This window comes from Stegostoma tigrinum, chromosome 26, assembly GCF_030684315.1.
Source record: "Stegostoma tigrinum isolate sSteTig4 chromosome 26, sSteTig4.hap1, whole genome shotgun sequence".
In the NCBI taxonomy this organism is placed as follows: domain Eukaryota; kingdom Metazoa; phylum Chordata; class Chondrichthyes; order Orectolobiformes; family Stegostomatidae; genus Stegostoma; species Stegostoma tigrinum.
This window is the reverse complement of record NC_081379.1, coordinates 27,163,945-27,182,117: the sequence shown is the minus strand read 5'-3', so window position 1 is coordinate 27,182,117 and position 18,173 is coordinate 27,163,945. Positions and strand designations below refer to the sequence as shown.

Below are 18,173 nucleotides of genomic sequence, written 5' to 3'. Positions count from 1 at the left end.
ACCATCTAACACTGTGGTACCTCTGACATGTCCTTTTTGCTCAAACCAAGGATTACCTCCCATCGTGATTGACGGCCCTCAACCACGTCCAATACATCTTTCCCACATTTGCCCTGACCCCTTCCTCTCGCTCCAAGAGCAATAAAGCTCCACTTTACATCCATCAACGTACCCAAAGAATCATCTTCTGCCTTTACCAGCAACATTGTTAGGTCAGTTAGTGGTGCTACAGCGTGTTCAATTCCCACACTAGCCAAGATCACTATCAAGGACTATCTTAACCTCTCCCACAACCCAAGGGAAAATCAGGTCTCGTGTAAGCCATGACTAGTGCCTTCCTATTTTGCTCTGGGCACTCAATATATTCCTATTGCTCCTCCTCCCATCCACAGCAAAATACCACCATTTTCTGGCTACTTTCAGTTCCAAAGAGTGTGATACAGGACTCGAAATATCAACTTTACTGCTGTCTCCGCCAACACTGCTAGATACTCTCCTGCACTTTATTTCATATTTCCAGCATCCACAGTATTTTGTTTTTAATTGAGTATTAGCATCATGGTAAATCTTCAATTCAGCCTCTCCAGTGCAATTATGTAATTTGTATAATGTGAGGTGACCAGAACTGCATGCAGAAGTCCAGTTATAGCCTAAACAGCATTTTATACAGTTCAAGCATAATCTCCCAAATCTTGCATTCTATGTTTTGGCTAATAAAGGTAAATATCCCATCTACTTTTTTAACCACCTCATCTACTCTTCAAGGATCTGTGGATAGGCTCAGAAACATCCTTTGGATTCAGTACTTTCCAGTATCCTACCATTCATGATGAAACTTCATTAGCCTGCCTAAATGCATTATCTGAAACTTCTCCAAAATGAATTCCATTGGCCAATCCACTGCCGAGGTGACCAGACCACTATGCCTTTATGCAGTTTACAGCTATTTTCTTCGCTGTATACACCATACCAATTCTCAAGTTATCTGCAGATTTCTTGATCAGATCCCCTACATTTAAGTCCAAATCATGAATGTATACAAATGGTAATGGCCCCAACATCAAACACTGTGAAACCCCATTAGAAACATACTTCTAGCCATACAAACATTCAGCCATCAGCCTCTGCTTCCTGCATCTCAGTAAATTCAGGATCGACATGCCACTGCCATGGGTTTTTACTACTTCCTTGACCAGTCTGCCATCATGGACACTTTCAAAAGGCAAATTAAAGTGCACGAGGACCACTTTAAATGTATTCTCTTCAACACTCCTGGTTCCCTCTCCAAACAATTCCAGCAAATCTTTTAGACAGAAAATTCCTTTAACAAATCCACGCTGGCTACATGTGATTAACCCACAAGTGCATAAGTATTCTGTTCATCTGAAGTCTCTCCAATAACTTGTCCACCACTAAGTTTAGACTGACTGGCCTGTAATTTCCTGATCATTGCAGTTGGTTTGCTCGCTGAACTGGTTTGTTAGTTTGCAGATGTTTCATTACCCTGTTGGGTAACATCACTGGTGCAGCCTCCGATGAAGCACTGTTGTTTTCCCCCGCCTGGTATTTAAACTCTGGCATCCGTTGATATATTTGACGGCCTTCTTAGTGGAGAACCAGGCTTCAAGCTACAAATCTACTCAGAAACCTTAGAATTTCCTGGTCAATCCTTCTTTCCTTTTTTAATAATGGGACAATGCTAGCAGAGCTCTGGCACCTGAATAGGTGCTTAGAGAGAATTTGAAAATTACTGCCAGGGCTGTTGATATCTCCTCCTTTGCCTCCCTCTATAACCTAAGAGATATCTCATTTGCGCTTGTAGATTTATCTACTTTTAAGGCTGATTAACTAACTAATACCTCTATCCTTCTGTTGCTTTACTCAATACTTTATGACACTAGGAGTAATCCAGAGATTAAAATACAGGAACAAAAACAAAGTTGCTGAAAAAGCTTAGCAGGTCTGGCTGCATCTATGGAAGAGAAGACAGAGTTAAAGTTTTGGGTCTGGTGACCCTTCCTTAGAACTGGAACACTCCTTGTCCATGCACTTCTTAACTTCCTAAAATTTACATACAGGAAGTTATTTCTCTTCCTTCCAACATTATTGGCCCTAAAATGGATCACGACCACTGGTTGTTCATTCTCCCCTTACAGAAGTCCTTGCAGCCACGCATGACATCCTTTCTTTCCAACAGAAAGTGTTAAATTTAAGTATTACAGCCATACTTTTGTTTATCTGAAACACATTAAGTTATTTTCTTCTTTTGACTTAAAAAAGGGAGTCTGCCTTACTCACCACTAGCTGGAACACATGACAACCAAGTTGAGCATGTGACAATCACAAGATCAGCACATTCTAACATCAAGGAAGTAATCTTACTTAAGAAAATACAGACTTTAATACTATGAATTTTTTAAAAATAGTTTGAAGACCACTACAGAAAAGTCAACTTTATGATTAAAAACTTATTCAGTTTTTCCGAATTCAAAAGTTAGGTTTAAAGTTATTTAAAGTTCAAACAATATAAATTGAAAGGGCTGCTTAGTAAGAAGTCCTCACAAAAGGCAAAGTGTGCTCATGTACGTCATACTTCCTGGCAAAATGATATTTTTTCCCCAGCTTGACTCCAAACAAGCTGATTGTCTTAAATAAAGAAAGAACTGCAGATGCTGTAAATCTGAAACAAAAGAAAAAGTTGCTGGAGAAATTCAACACGTCTGTTGATTTTGCTGAAGTCAAAGCGGCAAACACATTTCATGAAATTACGTCCTTTTCCTCAAAGAAACTCTCAAAACTATCTTCCAAAGACAACAGGTTTGTAATTGAAGTCAATATTAATTAACCAATTTGCAGCTGAATTATTATAATCGTCTGACTTATTGGGTACTGAAAGTCACTGCGTTACTACAAAATACTACCTTCCACAAAGTTCAAGGAATCAGGGACGCACTGAATGGAATTAACCGAAAGATAGCAATGATTTGGATGCAAGCTTCCTATTTTAAGGCACTTCCCTGTTTTGTACAAAACGGACCATATTTAAAATTTTGAAAAGTTACAATGCTCGTAGTGAGAATCGAAAAACTGCTTCGACAGTGGCAATATGCGCAACTTCGTAGTTTTCGAAAACATTAGAACAAGAACACTCTACCTGATCAGCACCAAAAGGAGTTATATTCGCCTTCACAGATCCTACGCCAAGGGCGACAAGCACCAATCCCGAATAGATGGCCGGTGTGCAATAACTATTCCTGCCAAGCGAGCAAGCACTGGAGCTGTTGTGGAAACACTGGGGGTCCACAATAGGATAGAACTCCAACTCTCCACAGAGGCTACGGCGAGTCCGATCCCACGCAATAAAGGGGAAAAGCACCATTCCAGTCAGATACAGGACCATACTCAGGAGGATAGTGGGGAACCTGCCCAAACAGGCGTCGGCCAGCCAACCTCCAAAGGGAGAGATGAAGTAACTGATGCCCATGAAAAGCAGCAGAGTCTGACCCGACTGCGGCCCTAGCCAGTCGTAAGGCTCGCTGTTGAGGAAAAGCACTAGGCCGCAGGTTATGCCGTAAAACGCTACTCTTTCCAGGGACTCGGTGACCAACACGGCAGCGCAAGCCAGCCGCCGGCCCTGGAAGGCAGAAGCTGCCGATGTGAAGCGGCTGTCCGGCAGCAGAGGAGTCCTCTCATCACCCTGGCGGCCCTCCATAGTTCAAATAAAACTTGACTGCTCTTTAACTGCCGAACTGTCACACAGCTTCAGGCCGGTGGCTAGCCGATCACGGGTCTCTGAAAAAAACACAGCGTCATGATACATCAGCTTCAGTCCAACACAGGATCTGGTCACGGGCCACGGGGGGAAGAGGGTAACAGGCCTGGGGTCATGACCTCTTCTCCGAGCAACCGTAACCAGACTAACTGCCCGTAGGTCGCACCCATTGGTCAGAAACATCGCTGCGTCTATCGTTCGAAACGAATACATCATTTCCATTGGTTACGTCTTGCAATTTATTCCATTCCCATTGGTCAAAACAATTGTTCTATACCCATTGGCTAACAGTCTCAACAAACTCTACTTCTTATTGGCCACCAATAACATCCGTCTTTGCCTACTGGCTAAAACGCCATTCGTAACCTACTGGTGAGAAACCATTGCACTGTATTCAGAGATGTTAAGAACTTTCGATGCTGGAGCCTGAGATAACACGATGTAGAGCTGGGTGAACACAGCAGGCTAGGCAGCATCAGAGGAGCAGGAAAGCTGATGTTTTGGGTCGGGACCCTTCTTCAGAAAACTTTCTGCTCCTCTGATGCTGCCTGGCCTGCAGTGTTCCTCCATCTCTACACTGGGTTATTGCACTGTGTTCATTGTAATCATACAATCCCTGTAGTGTTGAAGAGACCATTTGGACCACTGAGTCTATACTGACCCTCCGAAGAGCATTCCCAACCAGACCCACCCCATCCCCATAAATCCCATATAAAATGGCTAACCCACCCAACTTCCCTGGGCACTACAGGGCCACTTTTGTTTTGAAAGGCATAGCCAATCTACATATCTTTACACTGTGGGAGGAAACCCCCGCCGACATGGAAGAACGTGCCAACTTCACCTTGTCACCCGGGGGCTAGAATCGAAGCAGGTTCCCTGGCACCATAAGGCAATCGTGCTAACCACAGAACAGAACGGTTTTGAGGAAGGATCACCGGATCCGAAACATTAACTGCTTTTTTTTCCCCTCAGAGATAATGGGAACTGCAGATGGTGAGGAGAATCCAAGATAACAAAGTGTGGGGCTGGATGAACACAGCAGGCCAAGCAGCATCTTAGAAGTACAACAGCTGATGTTTCAGGCCTGGACCCTTCATCAGAAACACTTTGTTATCTTGGATCCTTTTTTTTCCTTCACAGGTGTTGCCAGATCTGCTGAGCTTCTCCAACAATTTCGTTTTTGTTCCTGATTTACAGCATCTGCAGTTCTTTCAGCTTTCAGTTCACATTTCGAGTCCAAAGACACTGCTTCAGAATTGTACTCACTGGCTAATACACCTACCTTCCCTTACTTTCTATTGGTCAGAAACCAATCGAACTCCTCCCATTGGCTGATCTGTACAAAGGCCGCCACTTTCCATTGGCCATAAGCCGTAGCCCCGCTCGTATTGGTCCTCACCCCAACTTGGACCGCATCCATTGGCCAACACGGTGATGGGCGTGAAGACAGGCCATTCACGATGCAGCTTGGCGACATGCCGAGCTCCAATTGGACACCAGGACTGTCAATCACAGCTGCGGTCCACCACCCCCGCCCCAGAGGCAGTTATTTATTTATTGATTTAATTATTTACGTTCGGCGTGGATTCGGCGGGCGTGTCGGTCTTGTCTGTTGTTAGCTCGCCATGACTGTTAGGTCGGTTTTGGTGTTAGGTTTCCCCGCCTTGAGTAGGAGAGCTGCCCAGGTTTGGTGCTGGCTTCGGGGGGGGCGGTGGGTGGAACAGCTGTGCCGGGCCCTGGCCTGAGGCGATGCTGGATGTGTTGGCGAGTGCCAGGTATCGGGCGGGAGGCTGGGTTTGTTCATTTGCTGCCTGCGTGGCTCCAATCCGCAGCTCGGCATGAAGTTGCTCTTTCTCGCCCCACTCAGTCCTCCGACTGGGAACAGGACGACAGCTCGAAGAATAAGGTGAGGCTGACTGATTGATGGCCCGAGTCTTGTGTTCGCTGAAGTTGGGAGTTCGTGACCCCTAAGGGTTTTAATTTTATGTTCTTCAAAAGCGGGAACTTGCACAGGGCCGCTCACACAGTGGTGACTGTTAATATTGGGCGATTTCTGAACGTCCGACAGCGTTTCAACCTGTGGGAAATGTAGCGCTGAGAATATTTCCATCCAATTCACTGGAGACGTAGGCACTTTTTTGTACACTTGTGAGTGATTGCATTTGACATCACGGCTGTGACTGAAATATGTTGCTTCTTGATGTTTCCTCGACCCTGCCCTTTCCATCTGTGTCATAGCTATAACCACCCACGTATCATGACCCTGTACTCCCTTTAGATCCTTCAATTCAGTCACAAAGAAGACTATATATTTTTAATAATTTATTACATATTGTTACCACTTGCATTATATGACCACCCAACATCATTCTTTAGTTTCCTAATGAAAGATCCCCTGATTTTTCAACTACACATCTAAACGTGCAACCCTGTATCAGAGATAATAGGAACTGCAGATGCTGGAGAATCCGAGATAACAAAGTGTAGAGCTGGATGAACGCAACAGGCCAAGCAGCATCTTCAGAGTGGAAAAGCTGACGTTTTGGGCCTAGACCCTTCATCAGAATCTGATGATGGGTCTAGGCATGAATCGTCAGCTTTTCTGCTCCTAAGATGGTGCTTGCCCTGCTATGTTCATCCAGCTTTGCACTTTGTTATCCCGTGCAACCCTGTATATGTGTTTTAATTTCATTTGAGACATGAGCATCATGTTTTCTGCTGGTTAAATGTTGGGAGAGCAAAAACCATTGTCAGTGAAATCCCAAGCCTTAATACTGTTCCTCTGACAGTGCAGTGCATTTACAAGACGTCCATTCTAACAGTACAACATGCCCAATGCGCAGCACATGCAATGTTCTTTCAGTACACCCCTCTGGTAGTGTATATTCCAATATTGTAATATTGGTCAGGAAGGACAATGTGGTTGTGTTTTTGTCAGTAGTGTTGGGTGTCTCCAAACCTCAATATAGTCTTAATTAATTTTGAAGCTACTTTTACATTCTCAGGCAAGGCAGCCACAGTAATATTGCCTTGGACTTCTGTTCATATATATGGTGTTTAGACTTGCACTATAGTGGAAATAGAAGTATTTCAGTATAAGTAGGAGTGACCACCAAACCGTCCTTATGGATACAAGGCCCCATCTTCAAATTGAGGATGCCATCCATTATGATAAATGGCACAGGCTTCGAATGGATCTAGCAATTCAAGACCAAGCGTCCGTGAGGCATGTGGGTTATTAACACCAGCAGAATTATAACCAAATATATCCGTACCCTCAGGGTCTGGCATATCTTCCACTTTGCCATTGCCGTCAAGCCAGAGGATCAACCCACGTTCAATGAAGAGTGCAAGAGAGCATGCTAGGAGCAGCACCAGGGAAAGCTGAAAACAATGTGTCAGCCTAGTGAAGCTAAACACTGCACTTGAACCGCAACAGCATGCTGGCAAACAACAACGCCAGCTCAAAATCTTGGAACTTTCACCCTAAAGGCATTGTGGATCTACCTACAGCACACCAGTTCAGGAAGGCAGTTCAGCACTGCCATCTCAAGGGCAACAAAGGATGGTCTGTAATTTCTGGTTCTGCCACTGATGCTCACATACCATGAATGAGTCAAAAGACATAGCTAAGCCATTGGATCAGATCTAAATTTACAGTCTTGCCGTGTCTAGGCATGAGTGGCGATGGTCTATTAAAGAACTCGGTGGATGAGGGGGCTCCACATATATCCCCATTCTCAATGATAATGGGAACTGCAGATGCTGGAGAATTCCAAGATAATAAAATGTGAGGCTGGATGAACACAGCAGGCCAAGCAGCATCTCAGAAGCACAAAAGCTGACGTTTCGGGCCTAGACCCTTCATCAGAGAGGGGGATGGGGAGAGGGAACTGGAATAAATAGGGAGAGAGGGGGAGGCGGACCGAAGATGGAGAGTAAAGAAGATAGGTGGAGAGAGTGTAGGTGGGGAGGTAGGGAGGGGATAGGTCAGTCCAGGGAAGACGGACAGGTCAAGGAGGTGGGATGAGGTTAGTAGGTAGCTGGGGGTGCGGCTTGGGGTGGGAGGAAGGGATGGGTGAGAGGAAGAACCGGTTAGGGAGGCAGAGACAGGTTGGACTGGTTTTGGGATGCAGTGGGTGGGGGGGAAGAGCTGGGCTGGTTGTGTGGTGCAGTGGGGGGAGGAGAGAAACTGGGCTGATTTAGGGATGCAGTAGGGGAAGGGGAGATTTTGAAACTGGTGAAGTCCACATTGATACCATATGGCTGCAGGGTTCCCAGGCGGAATATGAGTTGCTGTTCCTGCAACCTTCGGGTGGCATCATTGTGGCAGTGCAGGAGGCCCATGATGGACATGTCATCTAGAGAATGGGAGGGGGAGTGGAAATGGTTTGCGACTGGGAGGTGCAGTTGTTTGTTGCGAACTGAGCGGAGGTGTTCTGCAAAGCGGTCCCCAAGCCTCCGCTTGGTTTCCCCAATGTAGAGGAAGCCGCACCGGGTACAGTGGATGCAGTATACCACATTGGCAGATGTGCAGGTGAACCTCTGCTTAATGTGGAATGTCATCTTAGGGCCTGGGATGGGGGTGAGGGAGGAGGTGTGGGGACAAGTGTAGCATTTCCTGCGGTTGCAGGGGAAGGTGCCGGGTGTGGTGGGGTTGGAGGGCAGTGTGGAGCGAACAAGGGAGTCACGGAGAGAGTGGTCTCTCCGGAAAGCAGACAGGGGAGGGGATGGAAAAATGTCTTGGGTGGTGGGGTCGGATTGTAAATGGCGGAAGTGTCGGAGGATGATGCGTTGTATCCGGAGGTTGGTAGGGTGGTGTGTGAGAATGAGGGGGATCCTCTTTGGGCGGTTGTGGCGGGGGCGGGGTGTGAGGGATGTGTTGCGGGAAATACGGGAGACGCGGTCAAGGGCGTTCTCAATCACTGTGGGGGGAAAGTTGCGGTCCTTAAAGAACTTGGACATCTGGGATGTGCGGGAGTGGAATGTCTTATCATGGGAGCAGATGCGGCGGAGGTGGAGGAATTGGGAATAGGGGATGGAATTTTTGCAGGAGGGTGGGTGGGAGGAGGTGTATTCTAGGTAGCTGTGGGAGTCGGTGGGCTTGAAATGGACATCAGTTACAAGCTGGTTGCCTGAGATGGAGACTGAGAGGTCCAGGAAGGTGAGGGATGTGCTGGAGATGGCCCAGGTGAACTGAAGGTTGGGGTGGAAGGTGTTGGTGAAGTGGATGAACTGTTCAAGCTCGTCTGGGGAGCAAGAGGCGGCGCCGATACAGTTATCAATGTACCGGAGGAAGAGGTGGGGTTTGGGGCCTGTGTAGGTGCGGAAGAGGGACTGTTCCACGTAACCTACAAAGAGGCAGGCGTAGCTGGGGCCCATGCGGGTGCCCATGGCCACCCCCTTAGTCTGTAGGAAGTGGGAGGAGTCAAAAGAGAAGTTGTTGAGTGTGAGGACGAGTTCAGCTAGGCGGATGAGAGTGTCGGTGGAGGGGGACTGGTCAGGCCTGCGGGACAGGAAGAAGCGGAGGGCCTTGCGGCCATCTCCATGCGGAATGCAGGTGTACAGGGACTGGACGTCCATGGTGAATAAAACCCTGCAGCCATATGGTATCAATGTGGACTTCACCAGTTTCAAAATCTCCCCTTCCCCTACTGCATCCCTAAACCAGCCCAGTTTGTCCCCTCCCCCCACTGCACCACACAACCAGCCCAGCTCTTCCTCCCCACCCACTGCATCCCAAAACCAGTCCAACCTGCCTCTGCCTCCCTAACCGGTTCTTCCTCTCACCCATCCCTTCCTCCCACCCCAAGCCGCACCCCCAGCTACCTACTAACCTCATCCCACCTCCTTGACCTGTCCGTCTTCCCTGGACTGACCTATCCCCTCCCTACCTCCCCACCTACACTCTCTCCACCTATCTTCTTTACTCTCCATCTTCGGTCCGCCTCCCCCTCTCTCCCTATTTATTCCAGTTCCCTCTCCCCATCCCCCTCTCTGATGAAGGGTCTAGGCCCGAAACATCAGCTTTTGTGCTCCTGAGATGCTGCTTGGCCTGCTGTGTTCATCCAGCCTCACATTTTATTATCCCCATTCTCAATGATGGGTGTAGCTCAATACATCAGTGCAAAAATTAAGCTTTTTGAACAATCTCAGTCCCCTCTTGAGGTCCCCAGCATGAAAGTTGTCAATCTTCAGCCAATTCATTTTGCTGACAAGTTATCAAGAGGTTATTGAAACAATGTGAAACTTCAAAGGCTACAGGCCCTGAAAACATTTCAGCAATAGTACTGAAGACTTATGGTTCAGAATTGCTGAGTCCTTAGCCAACATATTCAGTACAGTTAAAATGTTGGTATCTCTCTGACAATGTCCAGAGTTGCTGATGGACATACTGTACATGAAAAAGGATAAATCCATCCAACCAACTGGTGCTTCATCAGTCTAGCCTAGCTTGTTAATAAAGCTGTCAAGCACTGTTAATCTGCTGACACTCAGTTTGGATTCTTCCAGAGCCACTCAGTTCCTGACCTCATTATAGCCTTGGTCTAAACATGAACAAAAGAACTGAACTCTGAAGATGAGATGGGAGGGATTGTCTTTGTCACCAAAGTTGTAACTGAATAAATGTGGTAAGAAGGAGTCCTGTCAAAACTGGAGTCAGTGGGAATCAAGGTTAAGGGGAGGGCTGTAAGTTGTGATACCACTGACTATGAGTCATACCTTGCCCAAAAAAATGATTGCAATTATTGAAGGTCACTCATCTTCACTCTAGGACGTGTCTGCTGGATTTCCTCAATGTAATGTTCTAGACCCAATCATCTTCAGCTGTTTACTCAATTACCTTCCCTCTTTTATAATGTGAGAAGTGGGGATGTTTGCTGATGATTGCACAACGTTCAGCACTATTCATGATTCCCCGGATACTGAGCAGTCCATGTCAAAATTGGAATAAGACCTGAACAATATCCAGGTTTGTGCGGAAAAATGGCAAATAACATTTGTTTCACAGAAGTGCCAGGCAATGACCATCTCCAACAAGAGAGAATCTGACCATGCCCCCTTGACATTGCCATCACTGAATCCACTGCTGCCAACATCTTGGGGATTGCCTTTGACCAGAGCCTAAGTGTATTAACAATTTACATATTATGGCGATAAGAGCAAGACAAGGGCTAAGTATCTCACCTGATTCTCCAAAGCCTATCTACCATCTAGTTAGGAACAAGTCAGGAGTGTAATGGAATACTCCCCAGTTGTCTGGATGAGTGCTGCTCCAACCACACTTAAAGTTTGGCAATATCCAGAATAAAGAAGCCTGCTTGATTGGCATCGCCTCCACAAATATTCACTCTCTCTACCACTGACACACAGTAGAACAATTTTCACAATCTCCAAGATGCACTGCAAACATTCATCAAGGCTCCTCAGAGAGTGCCGTCCAAACCCACAACCCCTCCATCTAGAAGGACAAAGCAGATAGGTGGCAACATAATCAACTGCAGTTTCCCTCCAAGTCGCTCATCCTGATTTGGAACTTTTTATAATTCTGGAAGTCCTGGAATTCCCTCCCTCACAGCCCTGTGGGTGTATAGTAAATAGACAGCAGTGATTTAAGAAGGTAAGTCACCATCACCATCACCAAGGGGACTAGGGATGGGCAATAAATACCAGCCCAACCAGCAAGATTTGCATCCCATCACAGTGTAACAAAGAAAATCACAATCATTTGGAGGTAATTCATTATCTTAGTGATTACAAGTTTTCCAAGTTAGCTGAGTGATTCTTTGTTAACAGATTTGAAACTGTTATGACTTCTTTGCAGCTTCTTTCTTTTATGTCCTGCTATGCAGCCTCCATCCCCCTCTCTCTCTCTAACCCCCAGAAGTCTCCTTCCCCTTTCCTAGCCTACCTTGCAACCTCACTTTCTCTCCCACTTCCCTCTCACATCCTCCTTCTGTTTCTCTCACCACTGCCCCCCTGCAGTCTCTCAGTCTCTCCTAAATCTCAACTCTTGCAGCTCACCCCTCTTTCACAGCCCAATGAAGCTTACCTCTCTCCCAGCTTGTCTGCAGCTTCCACATTTCTCCCTTAACTTCTTGTTCTTCATCCTTCCCCATCTCCATCATGACCTCTTGTCTCCCAAGTCTGGGAGAGAACCAGCATCTCTTCACCATTTCCTTACATTCAAATTACATCAATGACTTCTTTCCTACTTATTGCAATCAATGGGTGACTATTCCAAAATGACCCAACAAGAAAATGTTGAATTATCTCTTGACCTTCAATGGCTTTACATTGTTTATTCTTCAGTTTTCAACGTTACATTGTGGGGCTGGGGACATTCAACATTGACCGTAAACACAATTGGAGCAGCCACTGAAATGTTGTGGTAGCAAAAGCTGGTTAGAGGATGGGAACTAAAACCTTCAAAAATTTATAAATGGTGGACAAATAAAGTCTGAAATGGGAAATGGTTTACAAAAAAGCAGAAAAGTGATAAAACAAAGTGCGCAGTAAATGAATATCTTGAGATTTTCTCTATATTTTGTAATCTGAAAGATGTTTGGATGCATTCTTTGCATTAGTAAACACAGCCATAACGCTTGCCAGAATTTACATTTTATTTTTATTTTATCTTTGTTGCCTCTAGAAAATATATACAAAGTAGTGGCCACATGTGTATTCTGAGAGATATTGCTGAATTTAAATCACCCTCGCAAGTTTCCGACTTAATCAATGAACAGAAATTTGAAGCAGTAATGACAATCCATCTCTACAAAGGAGGAAAATTACTGTTAGGTAAGGTAAACTTGCATTGTTGGAACAGGTCCTAGGTAAGGGATTTTGGTAGAAAAGCATTGAAAAAAATTCACTGTGTGATTAAATGTTTATTATATTTAAATGTCAATTATATTCAATAATTAAAAAGTAAATCTGCTTGAGCTTATTCTGAAAAAATAGGTATTGTGAAAGCCAGTCAAAAGTAAACAAGGCCACAGTAAATATATCTGACTTGCCTTTTATGACATTTTTTTCAAAGTGGAATATTTGAATTCAGACATGCTTTCTTATTGTAGCTCATATTAAACTAATTTTGTCTAAATAATGATTATTGTTACTAGTTTCTTAGTATCCTGACCAAACCACTTAGAGCAATGGAAAATTCCTGCTTAACAACCCTCTCTAAAATAAGGTCAGCATTAAATAAGTTCAAAGTGTATTGAATATAAAGCAGAGGCTGAACCTGACTTAATTTATGAATTTGCAGAAAAGCAGTGCTAACATCTTTTATGATATTTACATCATTTTTTTGAAGACAATTTAAATGTAATTACAGTACTAAAATGTTTTATGTTGTTCACAGAATCACAGTTATTATGGTGCAGAAGGAGGCTGTATGGCCCACCATGCCTGAACTGACTGTGTCCCCCAGTTCCTATCTCCTGCCTTTTCCCCATATCCCTGCACGCTATTACTATCCAAATAACCATAAAATGCCCCCTACTTCCATCATATTTGCAGGCAGCCAATTTCATACACTAACTACTTGCTGTGTTTGCATGTGTTTTAACTCACATCAGTCTTGCTTCATTTGCACAGCATTTTAAATTTATACCCTCTTGTTTATTTTGCAAGCAGAAATGGCTTCACCCTATCTACTCAGGTCCAGCTCACTTATGGTTTTGAAAACTTCAGTCAGATCTCATCTCGGCAGAGATGAGGAGCAGTCCAACTGCTTAAATCTGTCCTCATTGCCAAAGCTCTCAGATGTGGGACCATTTTTGTCAATCATTTCTTTACTCTATCCAATGCATTTGCCTTTCCTGTAGTGTTACGCTCACAACCATACTCAGTGCTCCAGGAGGTCTAACAGGTGCCTTATTCAAGTTCAGCATCATCTTTTTTGCTGTTGTACTCTGTGCCCCTATTAATATAGAAGAGAACACTGCTTTATTTACTGCTGTTTTCACCTACCGTACAAACTTAATGAACTGTGCAAGTATACACGCAGGTCCCGCTGCTACTGCATCCCCTTTAGAATTGTATCTCGTAATTTATATTTTTTTCCAGTGTTCAGCAAAACGAACAGCAAAATGGTATAAATTTTGAGAACTTCTAACAAAGACCTAGAGAAACAAATTCTAAATGAAACATTTCTGGGCTAAGGTACATTTATTCCCTGAAAAGTAGGTTATTAATGTATGAAAATGAAGGCAATTACATTTTATTGGTCAGGCCTCCACAAATTAGCTGCAAGGCTGATTGATTTCTACGTATGACTGTGATCGGAAATATGCCAATTGGAATTTGCATAGTGTTTTCTTCTGCCAATAATAAAGAACATTTTCATGCTTTCACATTCAGTGGTCCAGGGAGCAATGTAATGCAATTTTGACCCTATTTCTGTTCAGGTTATCAGTTTTTGCCTTACAATGGAAGGTAAGACAGAAGGAGCAAGTTTCTACACAAGACAATGGTATAGGCCTGTTCAAGCATACGCTTGAGTTTTATTTCTTTTGTGGAAGATGTAGAGAATCTGAAAACAGTTCAGACACTGGGTTAGTTCCTTTCAGTGTGTGTGAAAGGCCCATAGAGGGGAATCTGTTCAATTTAGGCGTAACATAGGTTGTGTAGATAATTGATTGAAGCATATAAAATGCTGAATAGAATAGACTAGACAATGTGAATTTGGTCAGATTATTTGGATTAGGAAAATTAGTGAGAATGAGGGATTATGTCATCATTGGAATCAGGTTAGGTGTTCAATAATTTCTTTTTCAAGTAATTAATTGAGCTTCGGCATATTATTCTGCTTCTTGTCACAAGTGACGTCTTACTCCAAAAAGAGAGTTGGATGAATACTTGAAAACAAGGTGCAGAGCTGGATGAACACAGTGGACCAGGCAGCATCAAAGGAGCAGGAAAGCTGACGTTTCAACTTTGGACCCTTCAGAAATAGGGGAGATGTAGGAGATTCTAAATAGAGGGGGGGGGGGGGGGGCTATGATAGAAGGTGGATAGAGGAGCAGATAGGTGGAGAGAAGACAGACAGGTCAAGGAGGTGGGAATGAAGCCAGTACAGATGAGTGTAGGTAGGGAGTTGGGATGTAGGTTGGTCAGTGCGGAGGGAGGGGCGGGTAGGTGGGAGGGAGGATGGACAGGTCAAAGAGACAGAGATGAGGCTAATAGGTAGGATGTGGGGGTGGGGTTTGGTCAGTGATGTGAGAGGAGAGGATAGGTGGAAAAAAAGATGGTCTGGCCAAGGAGGCAGGGACGAGCTGGGCTGGTCTTGGGATGAGGTCAGGGCTGGGGAGATTTTGAAGCTGGTGAAGTCCACATTGAGACCATTGGGCTGCAGGGTTCCCAAGCGGAATATCAGGTGCTGTTCCTCCAGCCTTCAGGTGGCATCGTTGTGGCACTGGAGGAGGCCCAGGATGGACGTGTCGTCCAAGGACTCAGCAGGGAGGTGAAGTGGTTCGCAACTGGGAGGTGTAGTTGTTTGTCACGAACCGAGCGTAGGTGCTCCACAAAGCAGTCTCCAAGTCTCTGCTTGGTTTCTCCGATGTAGAGGAGGCCACATCGGGAACAGCGGATTCAGTATACCACATTAGCAGATGTGCAGGCAAACATCTGTTTGACGTGGAAGGTTTTCTTGGGGCCTGGGATGGAGGTGAGGGGTAGGTGTAGGGACAGGTGTAGCACTTCCTGTGGTTGCAGGGAGAATTACCAGGGGTGTTGAGGCTAGTGAGGAGTATGGAGTGGATGTGGGAGTCACGGAGAGAGTGGTCTGTCTGGAAGGCAGATAAGGGTGGGGAAGGAAAAGTGTCCTTGGTAGTGGAGTCAGATTGCAGGTGGCAGGAATGGCGGTGGATGATGCGTTGAATCCGGAGTTTGAAGGGATGGTACGTGAGAACAAGGGGAATTCTGTGTTTGTTCTTATTGCAGAGAGGGGGTGTGAGGGCTGAGGTGCAGGAAATGGAAGAGATGCGATCAAGGGCATTTGCAACCACTGTGGAGGGGAAATTGCGGTCCTTGAAAAACAAGGACAAATGGAATGTCCAGGAGGGGAATGCCTCATCTTGGGAGCAGATGCGGATGGAATTGGGAATAGGGGATGGCATTTTTGCAGGAAGGAGGGTGAGAGGAGATGTACTCTAGCTAGTTGTGGGAGTCGGTGAGTTTGAAATAGATGTCAGTTTCCAGGTGGCTACCAGAGATGGAGACAGAGAGGTCCAGGAAGGAGGGAGAGGTATCAGAAATGGTCCCGGTGAACTTAAGGTTGTGGTGGAAGATGTTAGTAAAGTGGATGAACTGTTCAAGCTCCATGTGAGAGAATGAGGTGAACACGATACTGTCGTCGATATAACAGAGGAAGAGGTGGGGGATGGGGCCAGTATAGCTGCGGAAGAGGGACTGTTCCATGTATCCTACAAAGAGGCAGGCATAGCTTGGGCCCATGCGGGTACTCATGGCCACCCCCTTTGTCTGTAGGAAGTGACCTCCTCTACATCAGGGAAGCCAAGTGGAGGCTTGGAGACCACTTTGTGGAGCACCTACACTCAGTTCATGAAAAATGACTACACCTCCCAGTTGCAAACCACTTCATCACCCCCTCTGACTCCTTGGATGACAGGTCCATCCTGGGTCTCCTCTAGTGCCACAACAATGCCACCTGAAGGTTGGAGGAACAGCACCACATATTCTGCTTGGGAACCCTGAAGCCCAGTTATCTCAATGTGGACTTCACAAGCTTCAAAGTCTCTCCATCCCCAACCTCATCCCAAGGCCAGCCCATCTCATCCCTGCCTCCTTGACCTGTCAGGTCTTCTCTCCACCTATCTGCTCCTCTGCCCACCTTCCATCATTGCCTCCCCCTCGCTATATTTATTTCTGAGTCCCCTTCCCATCCCCTATTTCTGGAGAAGGGTCCAAACCCAAAACGTTAGCTTTCCTGCTCCTCTAATGCTGCCTGGCCAGCTGTGCTCATGCAGCTCTACACCTTGTTATCTCAGACTCCAGCATTGACAGTTCCTACTATCACTGGATAAAAAAGTTTGTAACCTTTGTCCATTGCTAAAATCTTTTATTCCTGTGTATTTCTGTGGAATCATTGTTACGTCTTTCTACAGTTCTAATTATGTCCCATTTTGGAATGACCAGAATGGGAATGCTTTAAGAAGTCAATTTACAAATTCACCATCGTTGTCTACTGTATAATATCCAGAATGCCATTTACCTCTTTTATACCTACGTTCTCATCTTTGAAAGGCCTTTGCATCAATGTACCTAAGGTGAAGACCTGTTCCAGCAATTTAATAGGATTTTTAAACTTTATTAAGAGCTCCAAAACTTTCTTTATGTCCCACTGTTTTTCTTCACTCATTCTGCCATGTACACAGATCAACAAACCTCAATTTGATCAATGCTGCTATAATTTTATATATGCCAGATTCACAGCATCTTTTTCTTCTCACGTAAGTATGGAATGTTTTCAGTTTTTGAAAATGGTTCTTTTCCTTGCTGCTCCTCCTTTTTTCCTATTTCCACTCTTTCTTCCCCTTACTTCCTCCCTTTCAGTTTCAGTCCCTTCCACCCCACACTATTCCTCCCACCTTGAAATGGTATCAAAGTGAACAATATTTATCAACATAAGCAACTGAAATACAGTTTTTCACTTACTTATGTTCTGATGCAGAGAACTAAGTCAGTTGTTGAAGGAAACAAATTTGCAGATAAGTAAAAATACCAATTCTTTTAGACAGTAATGTTCCATATGGAGTTATATTTGGTGGAACAGACATCAATGAAGATACCCAAGACAAAAAGAAGCATGAGATCATGGAGACTGTCCTGCAGAAATCTAGGTAATAACAAAAATGCATTTATTTTCTCCTGTGATGAAGGGAAGCGGGGACAATTGCTTTACTATTGCATTAATAAATCTGAATTGAAAGCGGTAAGATGGCCTGCAAAACTGCTAGTGTAATTTTTTTTTGTAATTTGTGAGCTAATCTTGAACCCTTCTCTGTTCCTGCCTCTTTACATCTAATAATTGTGCTTCTTTGTGCTCAACGTGAACAATAATGCTGCAAGAGAACCAGGCATTTCCCATTTCAGATATCCAATGATGGTGTCAAGTTTTCCCAGTCACGGATTGCTGGTCTAGCAACATAGTACTTTGTCTGCAAGCCTTACTCAATTACATTCCCATTTACATTAGCAAATGAGTTTTCCGAGCTTGTAGCCACCTCTTCTGTAAAGACACAACAAACTTAACCAGAAATTCTAGCAAAACAAGGATTCAGTAAAAATTAGAAATTTAAAGCAATTATTAATGAAATAATAGAATACAAATTAATGAGACTTAAAGTTAACAGATCTGTACCTGATGGGC

At 44.8% G+C, this 18,173-nt stretch overlaps 2 protein-coding genes across 4 annotated transcripts in view; one reads left to right on the top strand and one right to left on the bottom strand.

Annotated features, from left to right (window-relative positions):
• The window catches only part of slc15a4 (solute carrier family 15 member 4), a 73,468-nt gene extending 69,540 nt beyond the window's left edge, over positions 1-3,928 (bottom strand). The window contains exon 1 of the mRNA XM_048556343.2: positions 3,155-3,928. Within this exon, the coding sequence (XP_048412300.1) occupies positions 3,155-3,712 (558 nt within the window). The 5' untranslated portion in view covers positions 3,713-3,928. The remainder of the gene's footprint in view (positions 1-3,154) is intronic.
• Positions 3,929-5,308: 1,380 nt separating this feature from the next.
• glt1d1 (glycosyltransferase 1 domain containing 1) overlaps positions 5,309-18,173 on the top strand; it is a 77,926-nt gene continuing 65,061 nt past the window's right edge. The window contains exons 1-3 of one of the 3 annotated variants that reach the window (XM_048555821.2): positions 5,309-5,681; positions 12,429-12,577; positions 17,538-17,643. In XM_048555821.2, coding sequence (XP_048411778.1) covers positions 5,614-5,681; positions 12,429-12,577; positions 17,538-17,643 — 323 coding nt within the window. In that variant the 5' untranslated portion in view covers positions 5,309-5,613. Of the gene's footprint in view, positions 5,682-7,134; positions 7,344-12,428; positions 12,578-17,537; positions 17,644-18,173 lie in introns of those variants that run through there. The other 2 variants (XM_048555823.2, XM_059655066.1) reach the window with 2 other exon arrangements.